The sequence below is a fragment of the Manacus vitellinus genome, unplaced genomic scaffold, assembly GCF_001715985.3.
Source record: "Manacus vitellinus isolate BGI_N305 unplaced genomic scaffold, ASM171598v3 scaffold_7_pilon, whole genome shotgun sequence".
NCBI classification, from domain to species: Eukaryota; Metazoa; Chordata; class Aves; order Passeriformes; family Pipridae; genus Manacus; species Manacus vitellinus.
The window spans coordinates 14,347,652-14,368,726 of record NW_021940813.1 but is presented as its reverse complement, the minus strand read 5'-3'; the positions used below and the strand labels follow the sequence as shown (position 1 = coordinate 14,368,726).

Sequence of the window (21,075 nt, the reverse complement as noted above, 5' to 3'; positions counted from 1 at the left end):
CTATGACATCAGTTTAGCATGGTTTCTCTAAAATAATGAAGGATGAGACTTGCCTGATACATTTTTACCTAATTAATATTAATGTTCTATTATTTAAATGGTAAAACCCAACAGAAGTGATGTCTTTTACTTTCTCCACTGCTCACTCTGCTTTCAAAGTGAAATAAAAACTAGAAATAGCAGTGTAGGGCACCTGTGTTATAAAACTAGCCAAGAATGTGCTTCCTTGTTGCTACAAACTGGGGATGGTGAAGTAGTGTCTTAGCTTAGTGTATGTTCAGCTCAAGCTCCCTCAAGAACACTGTGTGTAATTCCATGATACAAGGGATCAATCTGCAACTTAATCACAACATGAGACGTGGGGCTAATGGAAAGTCAACTTGAATTTAACATCTCCTAGCAGGTGTTGATCTTCAGAGGTTACTAAATTATTTCCACTTTTTGACACCTTCATCTTATAACACCACTCAAAATCTAAGCATAAGCTAGAACTTATCAGATAGAAAAATAAATCATCTATATGTACTACTATGTCCCTTAGGCCAAATATTTTAAGTAATAGGCTGGCTGTCATATACTAGGTAGAGAGCAAGGAAGTTGGTCACTAAGAGCTGCGGAAAAGTGTTTTCTTCTGGTATGGAAAATGTTTGCAATGAAGATGGTAGTGATTTTTGTTTGTACTGAATTTCATTCCATGTTTTAAGTTCATTCATTTCCATTAAATCATTATTTCCTAAAGAATACTCTGATTTTTATGGAGTTACATGGAGCTGTGTGGCAACAGTGCCCATTAATGTTACCCTCATCACTGGATGGTGCCATGCAACTTGCTCAAAAGCTGCTGTTTTGTCAGTGATGCAGTTTTGGGGTGTAGTGGCCATAACTGTAAAAAATTAGTCTGATTACAGCAGTGTAATGTCATTTTCATACCGAGTCAATGGGTTTATATGTGAATAATAAACACATGGACTAAGTAATTCACTGAAAATTAGCTTGACAACTAGAGAAAATGGTTTATGCACTTTAATACTTTAACTCCTTGGCAACAAGGGTCAGTTTTTCTCATATGTTCAAGCCCATTGCTTACTTATTTGGCCCCAGAGTGGACCAGTAATGAAATACTTAAAAAAGCATGAATGGAAAACACTGAATGACATTTAAGGGTGAAACTAATGGCATCAAGCTTAATAAATAAAAGCAGCTTCTATGCACGTGATAAGAGGATCTATCTACAAAAGTTGACCTTAATCTAGATATATAAAAGATGAAAAGCGTAACCAAGATAATCTGTGGGACTGCAGTGATCTGTTCTCTAGTACTTAATAACCTTCCCAAAGCTACACTTCAGTTGGTAACAACTACTGGCCATGAAGTCAGATGTGGTGAGTATCCTGTACTGGGTTACTTTTCACACGGTTCTAAGGCTCAAAGGGCCAAGTGCAATGGAGACTCAAATCCTGTTCAGGATTATGATAATTGCGCATGTAGTAAGAAAGTGCACATTATTGGTGCATTCGAGTTGTAGGGCTTGGGCTGAAGATTCATTGTAGGAGACGGGAGGTTACTGGGCCAGTTTTAGAAGTGACCAGACCATTGCACTCACTAAATATAGGTTGCTTGAGATGTCCAAGCATCCATTATTAGGAAGGTAAGCTTCTGGTTTATTTTCTGTCTTGAAACACACAGAAAACTTTTCACTATTGTCAGATAAAGGTGTGTACACGCATCTCATGCACAGTGAGATGCTGTATAAGGATCCTCACGTGCTGGACACTGAGTTTATTTGGTTTTGGTTTTTTTTATTCAACTACAAAAATAAGGCTACGGAAATGATGTTCAGCCCCTGCCCTAAGTGTGCACATTTTCCGGCAGAAATTTTTTTATCAAAGTTATGCAAGGATTCTTTTAATTGTGTTTCTTTTAAAACTACTGGGAGAGGGGGGAAAGGGGGACTATGGACCTTGCCCATATTCCTCCCTTTCTTTAATTTCAGGTTTCTTTCCTAAAACATGAACAGGCTGGGTGAGTTGCATGGCTAGTTGGGTTATGTCTAGGCTACTAGACGAATGGGGACAGACAGCAAGCCCAAGGCACCCCCCCGATTATCTATGCTGCATAACTGTTTACTCATTCCCTGGATCTCTCTCTGAGCTTCCTGCAGCCAGCTTCCTCCAAAGCAAGTCAGAAAGGCTGCAAGCATGCAGCAGTGTAAAGCACAAGCTAACAAATGCTGCTTGGCATCCAAGCTGAGGATCTGTCCTGGTCTTCTTTTATGTTTATAAGATTGGCCACAGTGATCCATATTGTATTGATGTGTTGCCTTTATTCAGAACCAATTATTTAATTAAGAGATATCAATGGATTTGGTCATTGTCATGGAATATTGGTCTGCTGCTACATAAAATGCCAAGGGGATTTATGAAAAACAAATGTCAAAGCAGAGCCAAAGACCTTTGATATCAAAGAAGGAGATGGTATTGTTTTGATCATGCTGTAATTTAACTGTAATATTTTTATCACATCTAATGTCGTGTTCAGATTTAAATTTTCTATACGGTGGAAGCCAAAGCCCTTGGGTCACTCATTAACCATCTTGTTGTGTTTTGGCTGTCTTAGGGAGTATGCAGTTTCTGTTTAGAATATACAAAACCATGTACAATAAGTTTACTACAAGTATATACATTTATAATCTGCAAATCTATTTAATACAGTGATATAGTTACAAGAAATATTCATAAAACAGAAATATGCAATTTTATTAGACAGATTCATTATCTTCTTTTTTTTTTTCCCTCTGAAAATATGAATATAGAATAATAGAATCATACAGTGGTCTAGGTTGGAAGGGACCTTGAAGATCTAGTTCCAAACCCCCTGCGTGGGCAGGGACACCTTCCATGAGACCAGATTACTCAGAGCCCCGTCAAACCTGGCCTTGAACATACCCAAGGATGGGTCATCTACAGCTTCTCTGGGAAACCTGTTCCAGTGTTTCACCACACTCACAGTAAAGAATTTCTTCCTAATATTAATCTAAACCTACTCTAAGTTTAAATACATTACCTCTTGTCCAGTCACTACATGCCCTTGTAAAATATCCCTCTCCAGCTTTCTTGTAGTCTGACTTTAGGTACTGGAAGGTGTTCCCAGAGCCTTCTCTTCTCCAGGATGAACAACCCCAACTCTCTCAGCCTGTCTTCATAGAAGAGGTGCTCCAGACCTCTGATCATTTTTGTGGCCTCCTCTAAACCCATTTAAACAAACCCACATCTTTCCTGTGCTGAGAATGCCAGAGATGGATGCAATACTCCATGTGGGGTCACATGAGAGTGGAGTAGAGGGGATAGTCCCCTCCCTTGACCTGTTGGCCATGTTGCTTCTGATGCAGCCCAGGACATTGCATTGGCTTTCTGGGCTGCAAATGCACACTTCTGGGTCATGTCTAAGTCTTTCTCCTCAGGGCTGTTTTCAATCCATTCTTTGCCCAGCCTGTATTTGTGCTTGGGATTTCCCCAACCCACATGGAGGATCTTGCCTTGTTGAAATTCATAGGGTTCACACAGGCCCATCTTTCAAGCCTCTTTAGGATCCTCTGGATGGCATCCAGCATTTCAACCACACCACACAGCTGGGTGTCAAGAGAAAACTTGCTGAGGGTGCACTCAGTCCCACTGTCCATGTCACCAACAAAGATGTTAAACAGAACCAGTCCCAATACTGACCCCTGAGGAACACCACTCGTGTCTAGTCTCCACTTGGACATTGAGCCTTTGACTGCAACTCTTTGAGTGTGACCATGTAGCCAATTCCTTATCCACTGAATGATCCATCCATCAAAGTCATGTCTCTCCAATTTAGAGCCAAGGATGTTTTCCAGGACATTGTCAAATGCTTTGCACAAGTCCAGGTAGATGACATCAGTTGCTCTTTCCTTATCCACCAGTGCTGTAACCCCATCATAGAAAGCCATCAAACTTTTCAGATACAATTTGCCTTCAGTGAAGTCATGCTGGCTGTCACCAATTATGTCCTTATTTTCTGTGTGTCTTAATATAGTTTCCAGGAGGATCTGCTCCAGTAGCTTGCAGGGCGTAGAGATGAGACTAACTGGCCTCTAGGTCCCTGAGTCTTCCTTACTCCCTTTTTAAAAGTGGAGGTTATCTTTCCCCCTTTTCAGTCAGTGGGAACTTCACTGGACTGCCATGACTTCTCAAGTATGATAGATAACAGCTTAGCCATTTCCTCTACCAGTCCCCTCAGGACCCACCGATGCATCTCATAAGGTCTTATGGATTTTGGCACCTTCAGGTTCTCAAAGCCCATCTTCTATAGTGGGTGGTTGGTTATTCTCCCAGTTCCTGCTTTTGCCTTCTGTGACTTGGGCAGGGTGGCTGGAGCACTTGTTGGTGAAGATTGAGGCAAAGAAAGTCATTGACTATCTCAGTCTTCTCCATGAGCATGGGTAACCATGTCTCCTGTTTCCTTACAGAGAGGACCTGCATTTTACTTAACACTCCTTTTATCACCAATGTGCCTATAGAAGCTTTTCTTGTTGCCCTTGTTATCCCTGGCAAGTTTTAATTCTGTAGGGCTTTAGCTTTCTTAGCTTTCTTAACCTGATCCCTGGCTGCTCAGACAATTTCTCTGTACTTGTCCCAGACTACCCTTCCCTGCTTGAACACTCTGTAGGCCTTCTGTTTGTCCAGAAGCTCCTTGTTCATCAACACAAGCCTACTGGCATTTTTTCCTGACTTACTCTTTGTTCGGCTGCATTGCACCTGAGCTTAGAGGAGGCAATACTTGAATATTAACCAGCTTTCTTGGGCCCCTCTTCCCATAGAGGGCTCTATCCCATGGCACTCTACCAAGCAAGTCCCTAAAGAGGGAAAAGTATTCTCTCCTGAAGTCCAGGGTAGTGAGCTTGCTGTACAACTTCTTCTCTGCCCTACAGATCTGAACTCCACCATTCCATGATCGTTGAAGCCAAGGCAGCTCTTGAACTTCACATTCTTCACCAGCCCCTTCTTGGTGGTAAGAATAAGGCCCATCATAGCACCTCTCCTCACTGGCTTCTTTATCACTTTGAGAAGGAAGTTAACATCAACACATTCCAAGAACCTTCTGGATTGCTCATGCCATGCTGTGCTGTCCCTCCAACAAATGTCAGGGTGATTGAAGTCCCTCACAAGGACCAGGATTTGCGAATGTGAGTGCCCTTAACTGTCTATAAGGACCTCATTCACTTGGACTTCCTTGTTGAGTGACCTGTAGCAGAACCCCACTATAATGTCACCTACCCCACTATAAATGTCACCTGTCCCTGCTGTCCCTTTAATTCTGACCCATAAGCTCTTGGTCACCCCCTTATTCATCTCCAGGTGGAGATCCATGCACTTCAACTGGTCATTGGCTTAGAAGGAGGCACCCTTTCCTTATCTCCCCTGTCCTTCCTAAAGAATCTGTATCCTTCCATTCCAAAATTCCAGTCACGGAACCATCCCACCACATCTCCATGATGCCAATGAGATTTTAGCCTTGCAGATGTGCCCACATCTGTAACTCATCTTGTTTCTTCCCCATGCTGTATGTGTTTGCATAGAGGCATTTAAGCTGGGCTCCGAATGAAGATGATTTAGTGGCTGGAGTGGGGGTGAAGCTGTTCTGTGAGGGCACCTCAGGCTTTAGGGGAAGTTTCTTCCTCCTGCTGGTCCTTTCCACTTCAAACTTCTGTTCTTCTGCATTATTGCCCTCCTCCCTCTGTGTGTGCCTGTGGGGTTCTTGTCTGTTTGGTCATGGGCTGTGGGTCTGTATAAATCTCTGAATAAGTCATCAGAAAATGTATGTTTGGACAGTTCATCTTCCAAATACACATTTCATGGTCTTTCACAGAAATGAGTGATTTTAACAATCTGCAGAGAGGAGCCCCTCAGATGATGCAGAGAGGATGGTAGAGGGTGGGACACAGCTCTGAGATGAAGGATGCACAATGTCTGGCATAAATAATGACCTGCCAACATCGTAAACACCAAGTCCATGATTAAAATTCAGAGTTTACAGAAATATAAAGGTTGTGATTCTGAAAACTGCAAGATCTGAACAGTACAGTACATGAGAGAAAAGTCTAATTCACCAAGCATCCAGTTACTTATGAGGGATAAATCAGAGCAGCCTAGTGGCTTATTTGAACTATGCCAGCTACCAGCAATCCTCAAATATTGCCAGGGTATGAAGACATAATGAATACTACTTATGCCTCAGCTATGTGTCAGCATCTGGGAAGGGTGGAAACATAAAGGCTTAATGAGTCAATAAAAGAAGAAAACATTTCAAACAGTACTCAGATGGAATATGAGCCCAAAACCAACCTGCCCTGGAAATCCCTGGTTCACCTTCTGTGTAATTGTCAGTGCATTACTGTTGTAGTTTAAAGTTCCTCAGATTCTCTCAGTTCTGCTCTCAAGTGTGCACAGAACTGCCCCAGTCTGGCTCACCTAGCACCCACCTCACTCAACCCAAATCAGGCTCTCCGATGAGGCACTGCTTCACCTCCATCTCCCTATAAGGACTAAGTATCTCAGAGCCTACCTTATATTCCACAGGAAAGGGATTCCTCTCAGTGTGGATCTGTAATCACTTAAGACCCCACACTCCCACCCACAAACAGTGTCTGTGGGTGGCCTCCCTTCCTCTACAATATACAGAAGATTTTTTGTCCAGTTTTCCCTTAGCTTAAAGGGTTCAGTATCCGATCCAAAGGACTGTAAATGATTCTGAGAGGTCTATTTTTCAAACTTAACTAAACCAGGGAAAAACTGCAAAGGGAACATGACTTTTCAATCTTGCGATGTAGCTGCTTGTCTTGAGAGGGGAGAGCCTCTTCACCTCTTTGTTATGATGCACAGAAGTGCTTGTTGTAGCCAGTACACCTTGGAGGCAGCTGATGTAACTGTTATAGAAAATATTATAAGAGCCATCACTTCTCTCACTTTTCCTGGTAATTGCCCCAACCACTAAGATAGAAATGTCTGTGAGTGCAGTTTCTCTCTCTTTCTCCAAATGTTGTACCCTAAGTGCTTTGCTACACAACTTGCTGGGTACTGTAGGCTATCTACACCTACTAAATATATTTAACAGTGACCATAGCTGCACTTTAGGATGAATCCCATCTCCTCTGAATAAGAGACAGTGAGAGATATCCCACCGCATTTTCCAAGAAACAACCCACAGCCTTGTAGCCTAGGGGATGCAAGTTTGCATCCCTTCAATCCGAGGCAGGTGTAGAAGCTCTAAGAAAGGACCCTTTCTGCATGAAATCTCTCAAAACTTTGTTATTGGCTGCAAAACTGTCTGTGTTTTAGAAGGCTAGGGTTAAATTCTTGACTGCTTTTTCAAAGGTAGTATATGTTGACCTGGTACAGAATGGTCTGAGCAGTGGATCCTGAATGAGATACTTCAACCCTTCTGAGAATCAGTGTAAGGAAGGCCCACAAAGAGCCCATTTTAGATTATTTGCTCTCTGCAAGTGGTACCCCACTGTACTGAAGCATCATGTTCTGCTGATGAACTATATGAGGCCCTTAAGGTTCCTCTGCAAGGGCCTGGGTATTATGCATCAAAGCATCAGACGCTGCAACTCCTTCTGCCTGCTATGGAGCTGAGATCTTTTTGGTTATAGCAAACAGTGGAGTGTCTAGGGAAGCACAGTAGCAGTATGATGCTCTTCTCTGAAAGCTAATAACTCCTACCTGTGTGTTTGTGTGCATCCAAAGCACAAGGCTGCATAGAAACAACCAGGCACATCTGCAAATAGCTGATTTGTGGGTACTTTCCCTTAAAGCTTGGTAACCAACACTCAGCTGATAGACACTGCATGAGCAAACTTGTTCTTTCTCCATCCCAGGAACACAAATATGGTTAATATCCTTTGCTTTTGTACTTGGGGAAATACATCTGAGAAGAGGCTAAATGCTTTCCTTAAACTGGCATAATTAGTCAGGGAAAACCTAGGATTAAAATTTACCAGATCAATACTCATTATGTTAGGCTGCCTCTAATCCCAATGTGTGTTGTTTTTATGTCTATGTCTCAGGCTATGAAACCCTCTTAACAGAATTGCTATATCTTCTTTTACAGTTTACTCTGTCTGATAAAGGATTAGTCCTAAATAATAAATAAAATAACAGAACAGCTGTGCTCAGAATGCTGTTATAAACTCTCACACTGCAATTTAAAGCAGTTGTTGAAGAGATGCAAACTACATGCATGGTGCCAAACAAAGAGCGTATGTAAGAACTCCCTTTTTCTCCAGATGTGGATGTAGCCTGTTGCCTGTGCATAAACATGTGAGCATACTCTCCCCACGTAAAAGTAAAAATGAAGACGTATTCACTCCATGTAAGAGTTTCAGACTGCAGCAGTTTTCTTTTCCAGACAGTGATATCTCATCAGATGCGGCAGTCTGAGGTGTTAAAAGCCTTTGGCCAGTCTGTTTATAGGAACCATCCTAAAATAAGCATCTGGGAGAATTTTGCAGCTCTTTGGCTCTGTACTCCTGAGAATTTTGGTTTTGTCACACTTTTGAGGTGTGTTTTGTGTGAGGTAAAGCATACACAATCTGTTAAAACCAGCTTTTAACTCCTTGTTTTTTTAATAAAATAAAAGTTTGACTTATCAAAGTTATGAATAATTAGGGATAGATTCAGTTCAGGTCAGTAAGTTCCTCAGTGTGGATATAGTCTCATTTGTAGAAGACTTCTGCTTTGTGTGGCTATTAGTGGTAGAATTCAGAAAAAGACCAGATGCCCTGACCCTGCAACATGGTTTATGTCAGCAGAGCACTGAGCCTATGTGAGAGCCATGTGATACTCCTCACAGCAAGGCAATGAATGTCCTACATGAGACAGCTGGTTTGGTATTGATAAAAAAGTAAGCCAGTCAGTTTGTAGGATGCTTATTTTCTAGGCTGGTGAAGAGTTCTTATTCCCCTCCCATTCTTACAGCCACTTTTATATATAGGAAAAAATGATGACTGAAAAAACTGCCTGTGAATGACACCCAAAAAGTACCTTAAGGATCTCTTGCAGTTAAAACACAGATTCTTTTTGGTATTTAGGATATGTGCAACCGGATAGAAAGTTCCCAAAGGAAAGGATGTGTGAAGGAAAAGGATAGGAAGCTGAGTTAAACAGGCAACAGATCAGCTGATGGGAGCATTGAAGGGGAGAGGATAGAGGATAGAGGATATTCCTCAGGATAGAGGAATTGATTTCAAAATAATCTTTTGGACAGATTGTATGGAAATGAATTGAACTGTAAGGAGGTAAAAAACAGGAAAGGTTTGAAAATAAAAGGAAAATTTTACTTTGTTAGTACTAGATGTGATGAGTAGATGGGTCAGTGTGTCTCTGACCTGTTGCTGATTGACGTCCATACCAGCTCCCGACCATTTCTGTTGTCATTTTTCCCTATCCATGAGCCATTCCATTTGTCTAAATCCCATTGTTCATCTATGTTCCATGTATCATTTGGTCTATAATTCTAAAACAGCCATAAATCAATGTCTGCTCCATAATGTTAATCACACAAGCTGCTTTCTTTCTTCAGACACTAAAGCAAGGAACATTATGGAGGCAGTAAAGGAAAAGCTGGCAGAGTTGTGAAATAAAGAGAATGTCTGAGGCCCAGAGGAACAAGAAAGGAGTTAAAATCAATTCTGAGTCGTCTCTGTGGCCACAGAGAGAGGTATTGACCAAGCCCTGTATTTGAGACTGTAGCTAGTGACGCTTATAACTGAGCTTCCATTAATTTTTGCAACACAAGGTCAGAATCACAAGGAAGAACAAAGTAAGACATATTTAGAGAAGAAGGAAAAAGCAACCTTTCTTTTTAAAGAAATGTTTTGAGGTGAGTATGCCAAGGAAAATGAAGCAGTTATTTCTGACTAAAAACAGAAACCAGGACTGGTTGCATACATTTTAATATTATTGTTAATAATTTTTTTTCATTAAGTAGATTGTCCTTCCTACCTTCTCAGTGGACACTTTTTATGTTATGGTTCCATGCAGTCTGTTAGATGAGTTGGTTACTCTGGCATCATGAAACATTATTAATAATAAAATTACCCAGAGGAGTTTATCTGACCCTACACTGGAGTGCAGATTTTATGACTATAGATGTAATACCATCTTTTATTTAACCACATTCAGGAGTGTCCCAGGCCTCTGCACACATTTTGCAGCTCATATGCTGATCAGCAGTGAAGAGTTCTGTCTTCCTTAATGCAAAGCAACCGAGCAGTTCCTCAGGCCCAGATGTGAGGAGCTTCTCTGCTACCTCCTTGCAGTGAGGCTGAGAGCCACTTCAGTGAGTACTGTTTTGTGATAAGAAAAGAAATAAGTGCCTGGATCTTTTCATGTCAGAAGAAAAGCAAACAATTCAATATCCCTAAACACTGTCCACTGCTCTATTGCATTGGAAGAAGAAAAATTTTAGAAAGAGATGCCTTGCAATGAGGTGCTTGTCATGACATGGAATGGAAAGATTTGGAAGACTGGTGGAAAGCTCAGAGAAAGAAAAAGAATTTGATGGACATATAAAAGAATAAAGCATTGATTTGAATATTTTTAAAGTTGACATAAATAGTAAATAACTTTGCAATGTAAGCTTGTAGTTTCAGTGGGAAGTTTCCAGATGTAAGGTTTCTGACTCACTGTTTTTTAGATTATTTCCACTGTCTCATTTGCACATGTAAGACTTTAGCTCTGGGACTGCCTGCACTCAGTCACAACTATTGCTGAGAGTTGTGTAGAAATATCTGAATTAGCTTTTAAGTAATTTGCTCAGAGGTGCTCTGCACACCGAGAGGATACAGAGCTCAGCACATGCTGAGGTTAATGGCCTCCAGTGAATTCCAGGCTGCCATGACTACCTTGGTACCATCCCTCAAATTACCCACATGAAAGCCAGCTCTAGCACATTTATACGATCTGTTGTGACTGCTGTGGCTATATATTCTTTGTAGACTAGCTCAGGTTAGCTGGGTAAATCAGGAACTTGTCAACTGTTTGAAGGGCTTTTTCTGAAATCCTGGTTTGTGAAGTGAAATAAAATAGTGCCTGAAAATTGTTCTTGTGCAGTGTCTATTAGATAACCTATGTGGATATATCCCACTGTAACCCAGAGCTGACAGTAATATATGTTTCTGTTATCAGCCTCAGCAGAAAGAGTCAGGGAAGAATGAACACATCATATGGACTACCCTGTAATGCCAAATGCAGAACTGAAGAGGTTTTGTAGTGTGAGACTTACCTTCCTCTTCCAGAATTGGGTCTATGGACAAAAGCATTCACTGAATGTGAAGCATGCGGATCCAACAATTTTCACAAGCGCTTTAAGGCACAAAAAAGTGCATCTTAGCAGGGATTCTCCTTCCTTGAAACGTTGATAGGATTTTACCGGCATGACTCCTGTTACATTCAGCTATAGTCCCACAGCTGAAAACTCCCATACCACTTCAGAAATTGACTACTCACTGTTTGAGCTCAAACTGTGTCAATGTATATATAGAGAGATGGCTTTAGCTGTACTTACTCCAGAGAATTTTCTTGCTATGACTCTTTCTGTAATCACCTGAACCTGACAATCACTGGAGTATTTATCTTGTGAGGCCTCAGTGGTATTTTACTGAGGAAGAGCTTTCAGTTCTGAAATGTTGCATGCCCATTTTTATCCAGGTTATGTCATAAGGCTGTACTCTTGCTGTATTCCAGTGCATCTTCTCAAGGAAGAAAGGGAAACAGCTTAAATATTGATGTATGAGTTCATGTTACTTTGTTCATTTATATTTGTGTGTGTGCCTGCATGTGCACTTCTGGAAATAGGCAGCAGGAACTAGGGAAAAATTGTACTTTTTGCTATCCGTAGTGCTTTCCTGCTGATTCCATTCAGCATTGCCTCCATCTCTCACCTGCTGTAGGTGTGTTGTGTCTCCCCCAGTCTATAAGATACTGTTGTCGTAAGTCATGTTGCTTACATATATTTGTCAGATACTTGGTGATATTTGGACTGAGTTATATCAATGGGAATGAGAGTCCTAAAAAGAATTTAGGCATCTAAAGATCTCTTCAGGTTTTTCTCTGGTTCTGTAAATGCTTTTGTGACTCTTAGCCTTATTCTGTTGATCACAAATGTATATTGATTACACAGAATATGATTCCGAGTCTTAGATGCACCAGTAAGCAACCAAAACCATTGCCATATTCCTACTGGGAGAAATGGCATTCTCAGCAAGCTAAGTTATTATACATGACAGATGAACTTTCAGAGGATGTTGGTTTTAGCTTGATGAAGCAGAACAATAATTTTGTCTTTATTTGAATTTACCAGCAAATTGCATCAGTGCAAAGTACCATACAACTACTACATTTCTTGAGAACCCTACGCTTACGTTGTTTTTGGTTTTTTTTTTAATGTTTAAGTTTTGTTTGTTTGTTTGTTTAGTAGGTGCAATTTTGATCAATGAATAATAAGTGACATATGCTTAATAATCTACATTGGATTGTGTTGAACATTTCTAAAGAAGAAGGAATTCTCTGTTTACTGGACATGATTATACTTAGGCAGTCAGGGTGATGCACTTGACAGAAATCCCATAGAAAGACAACCTTATAGATGAAAGGCATCACTCCCAACAAAAAAAACATCACCGTGATTTGTAAGCCTTAGGGTAACTATGTCGTATTGATGCCATAAATATTGCCTCCTCTGACTAAGATGTCAACACACTAATGAGATGATGATATTTAAATAGATGAAAACATTGGTTTTGTCCAGAGGCAGAATGATAGGGAAAGAGAGAAGTCCTACCTAGGTGCTTGCAATAAAGACTACCTGTGGTCTGCCTCCTGCTTTCTTACAAGAACCTTAAGCAAACTCCGTAAATCTTGAGAAATTTCTCATCAGGGTTTGGGCTATCCATTACATAAGTCCTTGCAAACAAGTGTGCAAGCTGCACTGCTTCTGGAGGATCCCTGTGGCTTAGAGGAACTTTTCCAGTGCATCAAAGCCGCCTTTCTCTTCCTGGCCCAATATCCATGGTCCCTGGCCACAGGACTGGCTGAGCCAGCTTTGATTACTCCAGTCTTTATCCTGTCTGCCACACTCTGAGCAGGGAGGAAGCTACGATGATGAACATCTTGCTCCTGTCTAATGACCATGGCCAGCTGAGGTGTCCCAGCAGCAATTCATCCTTGCTGTCTGACTTACAGTGATGTGCCTGCAGAGCCATGAAGAGATGGATTGGCAACATCTTGAAGTGGTAATTCAGGCACCTGTAGTACTGCAGCTGCAGAAGCAGAGCCCTCCATAGGGTTAGCTCTGTTTCAGGTCTCGTAAAGACTGCTGGATGTTGGAGGCTGTTCAGTTTGGTTGGGATAAATGGTTGCTAAACCCCCAGCTGTCTCCAGTACTGGCAATTAAAAAATCATCTACCCTCTACCCTCCCCTGCTGTCCTAAGGTATGTGTTACTGGTGTTTAGGTCAGCATATGGTCTTTGTCCTGCCCTCACCCACATTTCGTTCACCTCCTTCATTTGAGCTCAGACATGAAATCCCTGCCCCACAGATGACAGGATTCTCAGTCCCTGGTGGGATCACTGCCTCTCCCCTTTGCCCATTGGTCCTGTTCCTGGATCCCTGCTCTATCTCCACACCCAGACGGGACTGATTTTAGACTTTCAAAGTCCTGATCTGTAGTAAGGGGAGAAGGGGAGTTTGGCTCACCTTTCTCCCCTGTATATGGAACAAAATAAAACATCCGAGATGGTGCATTGGCACAAGGGACAAAGGGAGAAGGTAGACAAGAAATACTATGTGTAGAAAAAGACACAAGATTCCTCACAGATCTGTAAATATCTTGCCAATATTTTCACTGTCATTCCATAAGATGGTTCTACCTCATTATCTCTTTTTTGCTTTTGCATCTCTCTGCTTTGTTCACAGTTCTCTGTGTGTACTGTACTTTAATTTACCTTACAAAATCCCTTAATAAATACACATATCAAAGAAAATTGGCAAGTGCACAGGTATAATTTTAAATCTCTTGTATGATTATAATATTCCCACTAAGGACAATTTAGCTATATGATTGAAATTAATGTGAAGAGAAAAAGGCTGCCAGGTGCAACCTAGAAACTCGACACCAAAAAATACAAGGGTTGGGATGAACTTGAGGATACAGATATGATTAGTTGCATTTAGGATGATCTCCAGGGCAAGAGTACAAGTAAATCTTTTCAAGAATGTATGAAATGAAGGCGGATTTCTGGCTGTGTGCTATCAATACTGGAGAATATTTAGCAAAGGCTGGAGTTAGAAGCTGGATGGGACTCAAAGGTACTTCTTTCAGCACTCATCACTCCATATGGAAATATTCCCGTACATTGGGATGGGTTCACCCCCTCTGGAAGCTGACAAGGAAAGGATTCATTCTCTAGCCAGATGGCAACAAGATCATAGACACTTTGGTACAGGTGAGACAATATGACACAGCAAATTCAGGAGAATATTCTGTATATTCAGATTTCTTGTGGTTATGGTGAGCAGATGAGTGTTGAGTTTCTGTAAGTGCTAGGTGTCCCGAGGTCACAGGAGGTGTATGACATTATAATGTCAGGGTTTATCAAGAAGGCAGTGTATCAGAGAGTCCTGTTGACCTTCTGGGGAAGCAGGGAAAAGAGAGCTGAAGGGAACAGAAGTGATATCTTAGCTGTTTATCAGAATACCAGACATCTGCTTTCTGGTTGATTTGAGCATTAGCTGGTTTGGGCTTGGTTTGTTTTTGTTTTTTTTTTCCCTAAGTCCTTTCAAGAAACAGACTTTTTTCTTATGACTCAAAGATCACTTTGATTATCTTGAATTTGCCCTGAAAGGCATCTTGTTACATTGGAGGTGACAAAAGGAAAACTAGGCGGAGAAAAAGATTTAATTAAAAATTATACTTTGCTTAATTTTTTTACAGGTAATGTCAGCTCTTTTTAGATTTTAGGCAGTAAGGTCAAATTAAAGTTTTCCATTGCCTTTGAAGAATTTTAGATTGTGTTCTCAAACCTTGGCTATACTTCACAGAAGTTTACTGCTTTCATTTTAAATGAACAATTAAATTAGGAAAATCTTATCGGATGGAGTCTGTTTTAGTTTAAAACCATTACCCCTTACTATATTGCAGCATACCCTGCTAAAAAGTTTGTTCCCGTCTTTCTTACAGGCCTGCTTTAAATATTGAAAGGCCACAATAAGGTATCCCTGGAGCCTTCTCTTCTGCAGGCTGAGCAAAGCCAACATACCTTTCCAGTTTACAGAGAAGGATGTTGTAGAGTACCGTATCAAAGGCCATACAGGACTCCAGATAGGTGACATCTGTAGCCCTTCCCTTGTCCACTCATGGAGTTGCTCCACCATGGAAAGCCACCACTTCAGTCATGCAGGACTTGTCCTTGGTGAAACCACGGTGGCTGTCCTGAATCACCTCCCTGTCCTCCGTGTGCTTTAGCGTAGCTTCTACAGGGATCTGTTCTGTGATCTTCCCAGGCACAGAGGTGAGGCTGACAGGTCAGTAGTTCCCAGGGTCTGCATTCTCCCCTTTTTAAAAATGGATGCAATGCTTCCCTTCTTCCAGTCACCAAGAACTTCACATGATTGCCATGGAGAGTATCATGGAGAGTGATTTGGCAAGTACATCAGTCAATTCCCTCAAGATTCTGGAACGCATCGAATCAGCTTCCATAGACTTATTTATTTTCAAATTCCTCGGGTATTCACAAATGTAATCTCTCTTTTTTTTACTGAGTTTGCTGAGTTACTGTTCCACACCTACCAGTAGAACACAAGCAAAAGACACTATGTAATTATATAATTGAGTAGGGAAACGGAGGGAGGTGTTTGCTTTTTTGTAAGATACAGTGCTCTACCGTGTACCTACTCAATGTACATCTGGACTGCAGTCTGTGATGTGGTAGCATATTTCCTAATATATATAAGCATATTTTCCTAACATAGTTAAGCATCTTTACCAGGTTCTGCTGGCACTCAGGAAATCTCATACTTGCATATGAAGGCTTTTGCAAGACAACACCCTGATATTAAAGAAAACTTGACAAAGAGCATGGGAAGATGCCAAGGCACTCAATGCCTCCTTCACTACAGTCTTTATTGTCAAGAATAGTTTTCAGGGATCCCATGCCACGGAGACCCATGAAAAAGTCCAGACCAATAAAAACTCAGTGGAAAAGAATTAGGCTACAGAGCATTTAGGCAAACTGGACACAGATGGGTCCACATGAACACATAGGACACACCCACAAGTAGAGCGTGGTGCTAATAACATGAGGGTTGTGGGTTTGATTTCCATATGGATCATTCACTTAAGAGTTGGACTTAGTGATCCTTGTGGGTCCCTTCCAACTCAGAATATTCTGTGAAAGTGGTGGGAAAGCTGGGTGGTTGCATTCTTAATTATCTTTGAAAGGTCATGGCAACTGGAGGAGGTTAGTCATTATGTGTTAAAAAAATGTCACGCCTATGTCTAAGAGAGATAAGGAGGAGAATACAGGAGCTACAGGCTGGCCAGCCTTACCTCAAAGCCTGGAGCAAATCTCTTGAAGCCATTTCCAGATGGCCTCAAGATGACTGGTGGTAATCAACATGGATTTATGAAGGGCAAATCATTCCTTACAGTGCTAATTGCCTTCTATGAGGACTTGAAAGGCTTGATGAATAAGGGGAGAGCAGTGTGTATCTCAGCTTTAGCAAGGCTTTTGACACTGTCTCTCACAACTTGGAACAGACTAGCTAAATGGGCATGGAAAACTGACTGAATTGCCATGCTTAAAGGGTTGTAAAAAACTGAGCAGAACAACACACTTCATTGGAAATTAACAGCCTCAAAACATATTACTGTTGGAATTTTGATTCCTAAAACCAACATGATTGTTTCTTTGCAGGTGGGTGGCCTAGCACTCAGGAAGCTGACAATGTACTGGGTTTGAGTGGGCTCATTACTTTTTCTTTCCATTTTTCAAAAAAGAAAGTAGTACTGTTTCCATCTTTTCTAAATCAATTTCAGATCTAAATATGAAACTAAATGTGGGTATTTATATTCTCTGCACTGACTTTTTTTATTTATATGGAAAATTATGTGATTAAAAACCATAATGGGGAAAAGAAAGAAGAAAGTACTGGTACTCAATGTTGTACCACCTTTTTTGTCACTGAAATTCAGGCATTTAGCATTAATCCTTGTTGATTCAGTTGAGAACCCCTGTTTATTTCATCACGCCTAAAAAATCAAGGAGGCTAATAGACAACTAATTAAATATTAAGTCCCCATTCATTCTGCTACACATCAGTGACTGCTGAATACCAGCGAAGGAGGTGGGAGGGAAGAGAATATAAACAGCTGTTTAATGAAAGCTGTGTCAAGCTGGAATGCATATTGCTAAAATATCTGTTTGTGGCAAGCCAGACATCTCCAGATCAGTTGCACGAAGTGTTGTCTAAGTCGATTTTCAGTGGACTGGAGTCAAATGTGAAAAGTGGCCCTTGCTGGGAATTTCAGTGGCAAGCCTTTGCCTACAGAGTGGAGTAAATGTGGAGAGATAATCTTTTAATTTTAAGTCCTGGAGGAAGGGAGAAGGGAGAAGAGGAGTGGTTACAGTGCTAAAGTATATTCTGTGCTGGTACTGTGCATAAGAAAAAAGCCCTCACTCAACTCTCTCGTGAATCTCTAAATGCAAGGATGTAGTTCTGTGTATTTGTATAACAACTTCCAATGAAACTAGGTTAAGTACATCAGTGTTGATAAAGTTTTCTTTTGATCAAAATTAACATGATCTGTTTGGGAAAACTCACTTTCTACTTGTTTCCAGCCACATCTGTACCAGATTGTACGGAGGCTGAGGGATCTGTACTTTTGTTTCAATGTATATTGCAACATTTTTATTGCATTCCACAGGTCCTCCAGTAAACGTTACTTGCAATATTTTTATCAACAGTTTTGGATCAGTCACAGAAACCACAATGGTAAGTGCTATGATGTCATTGGCAAGAGAACAGCAATACTTAATATATGTCATGAACAAAACCTGTCAATTTTTCTATTTATTGTTCAACTTGCAGGTCCTCCTGTAAATGTTACCTGCAACATATTTATCAACAGCTTTGGTTCAATAGCAGAAACTACAATGGTGAGTGGGACTGGTCATTGAAGCCATCTTGTGAAGGAGTGGGATGTGATGTAGAATAGGGATACTCAGGACGTGGAGACATTGACTAAGTTATTAATCTACTAAAAACCTACAAGCCGAATAATAATAATAATAAAATAAAATAACAAAAATTAAATATAGAATAATTATATAAGAGATATATGAATTACTAAACTCACCTATCAAGTCCAGATGCACCTAAATAGGAACCCCACCATAGTCTGTCCTAACTGTGATAGCAGCAAATATAAGTGTTTGCAAACCTGCTTTCTCAGGTTTATTAGCACTGAAGAGACAGAGGAATGGCTGGAGCTCAGCTGTGGGGCTCCCTGCCAAGTACTCCGTGTTCGAGTGTGTTTTACACCACATGCTGAATTATCTGCTGCTGCAGATAACAGTCTTGGTTAACTTAGATAAATCTTTGTGAATTGCAGCCGCATCACTAACTGAAGTGAATGCAAAACATGAATCAAATGGCTATAACATATAGGTGTAAGACTTAGGCATTTTGAGGTTAAATAGGTACTAGGAAATTACGGGATTCCACCTGACTGAAATTTCTATTTTGACTGAATGCAAAGAATACACTCAGTCAAAAAAAATAAGAAAAAAAGCGCCAAAATGAAAATGCCAGTTTTAATTATGATAAATCTAAAAGTAAACAGTTCTATTTTTCATTTCAGCATGAGATTATGATTTTAATTTAGAATTATTAATTTAGGATTAACCAAATCAAGCTAAAAAAATGAAAATTAAAATTTTAGTCCAATTTTTTTTTAGTCTAGAAGACTAGCAGTCTATTATCTTTTTTCAATATTTGCTAAGAAAAATAAGAACTATTCTTCTGGGTCCATTTAGAAAGATTCTGAGTTTTGAAATCCTCTTTTTCAAAAATGAACAAAAAAGATCAGTTGTTTATTCAAGCCTACATACACCTGACTATGGGGGTTAGTCCAGAGAAATGTTTTTGATGGCTTTCTCATCATAATGTGATAAACCCATAATAAATATTAGGTGCTCATATCTATGGGACTTTTGAAGCAATTGCGAAGTAGTTTCACAACTGTTTTCTAGGTATTCCTATGCAGCATCCAGATCTTTCTGAATTTTCTGAAGCCAGAGGCAATAAAGATGCTTGGCTTCCTGTAGGACTGATATCCTTGTAACTAAAAATGAACTTGCTACCCACAAAAGGACTTGAAGTAAACCAAAGAACTATTTTTTTATAAAATGGAATAGATCCTGCCTTGAAGAACAGATAGTTAGCCCAGTTTATGTATTTTATTTAATATTCACTTAGATTCAGTTGTAATTCCTGTCATCATTTCGGAAAGTGGTGCCTAAGGAATGTAGAAACATAAAACTTCTGCTCCTAAATAATTTTATTTAAAACCCCATCCTGTTACTTAATATTTTCTATAGATAAAAGGCAAGTTTTTTCTAGGCCAGATTGTTTTCTAAAATAGTGTGGGAAAGACTCTACTATAGTTGACAATTTGTAACATACATAGCTATAAAACAAACAGATAAGTTAATGCTTTAGAGTATTTATCTGTAATATTTTAAAAGCACCTTATAAGAAAATTAAAATTAATTTAAAAATGACAAGGAAAAAACATATCATGGTGTAACATAATTATCAACAGACTTCATTTTCATTATTTTTGGAAAACTTCAATTGTTTTTCCTTTGTTTAAAGAATTCTGAGAAGATAGCCATGAATGTAGCCTTTTTACCCAACCATGTCTGTTGGTCCTAGTATGCAGAACCATCAGCATAGCATTAAGTAGCAAAAATCCTGCACGTTACTAGCTTTACAAGATGGCATTCAATGAAAATATTTGCACGACCTAATGCTGATTGCATTAATTAGACTCCTTCATTGCTTTGATTAAATCCCCTCATTGCATTTTACCTTCTATCAAATATGTTAATGTGCACCTTTCCAATGTTCATTAACACATTTTGCGAAAACAGCCAAACATTCAAGTAGTTGAAAACAAAGACTCTTGGCTTTCTTATTTTGCTTTGTTCATAATATCTGCTGAAAGTGTGGAAAGATTTCTCTATGATGCTTTTCAATGGTTTGATATTGATTTTCTTAATGCTGTCACTTCTTTAATGACTATTGTGACTAGTTTTAGCAGTCTACTCTGAGAGCCAGACATCAATTACTGTTCCATCTACTTTGCCTTTCTGAAATAGATATAATCGTGGTAAAACTGTTGGCATCCCTTGTGATAAATAACAAGTTTTGTTTGACTCTTAGGAATCGTTTTTCCCTATAAAATGCTCTTGATGGTTTTGACATAAAACTAAACGATTCATTTAAAAGCCTGGATTGCAAATTCAATGGAGACACTCCTGTCTCAGAGGAGAGGAATGCTTAGTGAAACCATGTATATATACTGAAGGGACATTATCAGAATATAACTTGGACGATCTACAGCAATTCATTGGAAACTTGGGAGATGAAAACTTGTTTAGAGAAGCTTTCAGTAGGAGAAATTAACATGGAAAATAGGATTACAGTCCCAGACCTACTAAATTCAGTAAGCCAGGTTCTCAATAACATTATCAAGAGTATTTGCTGTTTTCTGATTAAGACAGAGAGCAGGATAAAATTCCTTTCTGTGTGAAAAGCCAGCACAACTCCAGTGTGCAGCACACTCTTCTAAAACTAAACCTTTTAATTCAGAAATAAAACAGGATTTTGTGCTGGTTCACATGGATGAATTCCACAGACTCTTCATGAGTTTTAGTCCCAAAGATCTAGAGAAACGAAATGCATATATATCAGTCATTCTGCTCTATA

At 39.9% G+C, this 21,075-nt stretch overlaps 1 protein-coding gene across 6 annotated transcripts in view; it reads left to right on the top strand.

Annotated features, from left to right (window-relative positions):
* GLRA2 (glycine receptor alpha 2) overlaps nucleotides 1–21,075 on the top strand; it is a 128,566-nt gene that overhangs the window by 6,846 nt on the left and 100,645 nt on the right. For 3 of the 6 annotated variants that reach the window (XM_018084355.2, XM_008921369.3, XM_018084353.2), the window contains exon 3: nucleotides 18,008–18,075. In XM_018084355.2, the coding sequence (XP_017939844.1) occupies nucleotides 18,008–18,075 (68 nt within the window). Of the gene's footprint in view, nucleotides 1–18,007; nucleotides 18,076–18,171; nucleotides 18,240–21,075 lie in introns of all 6 variants that reach the window. The other 3 variants (XM_008921370.3, XM_018084354.2, XM_018084357.2) reach the window with 2 other exon arrangements.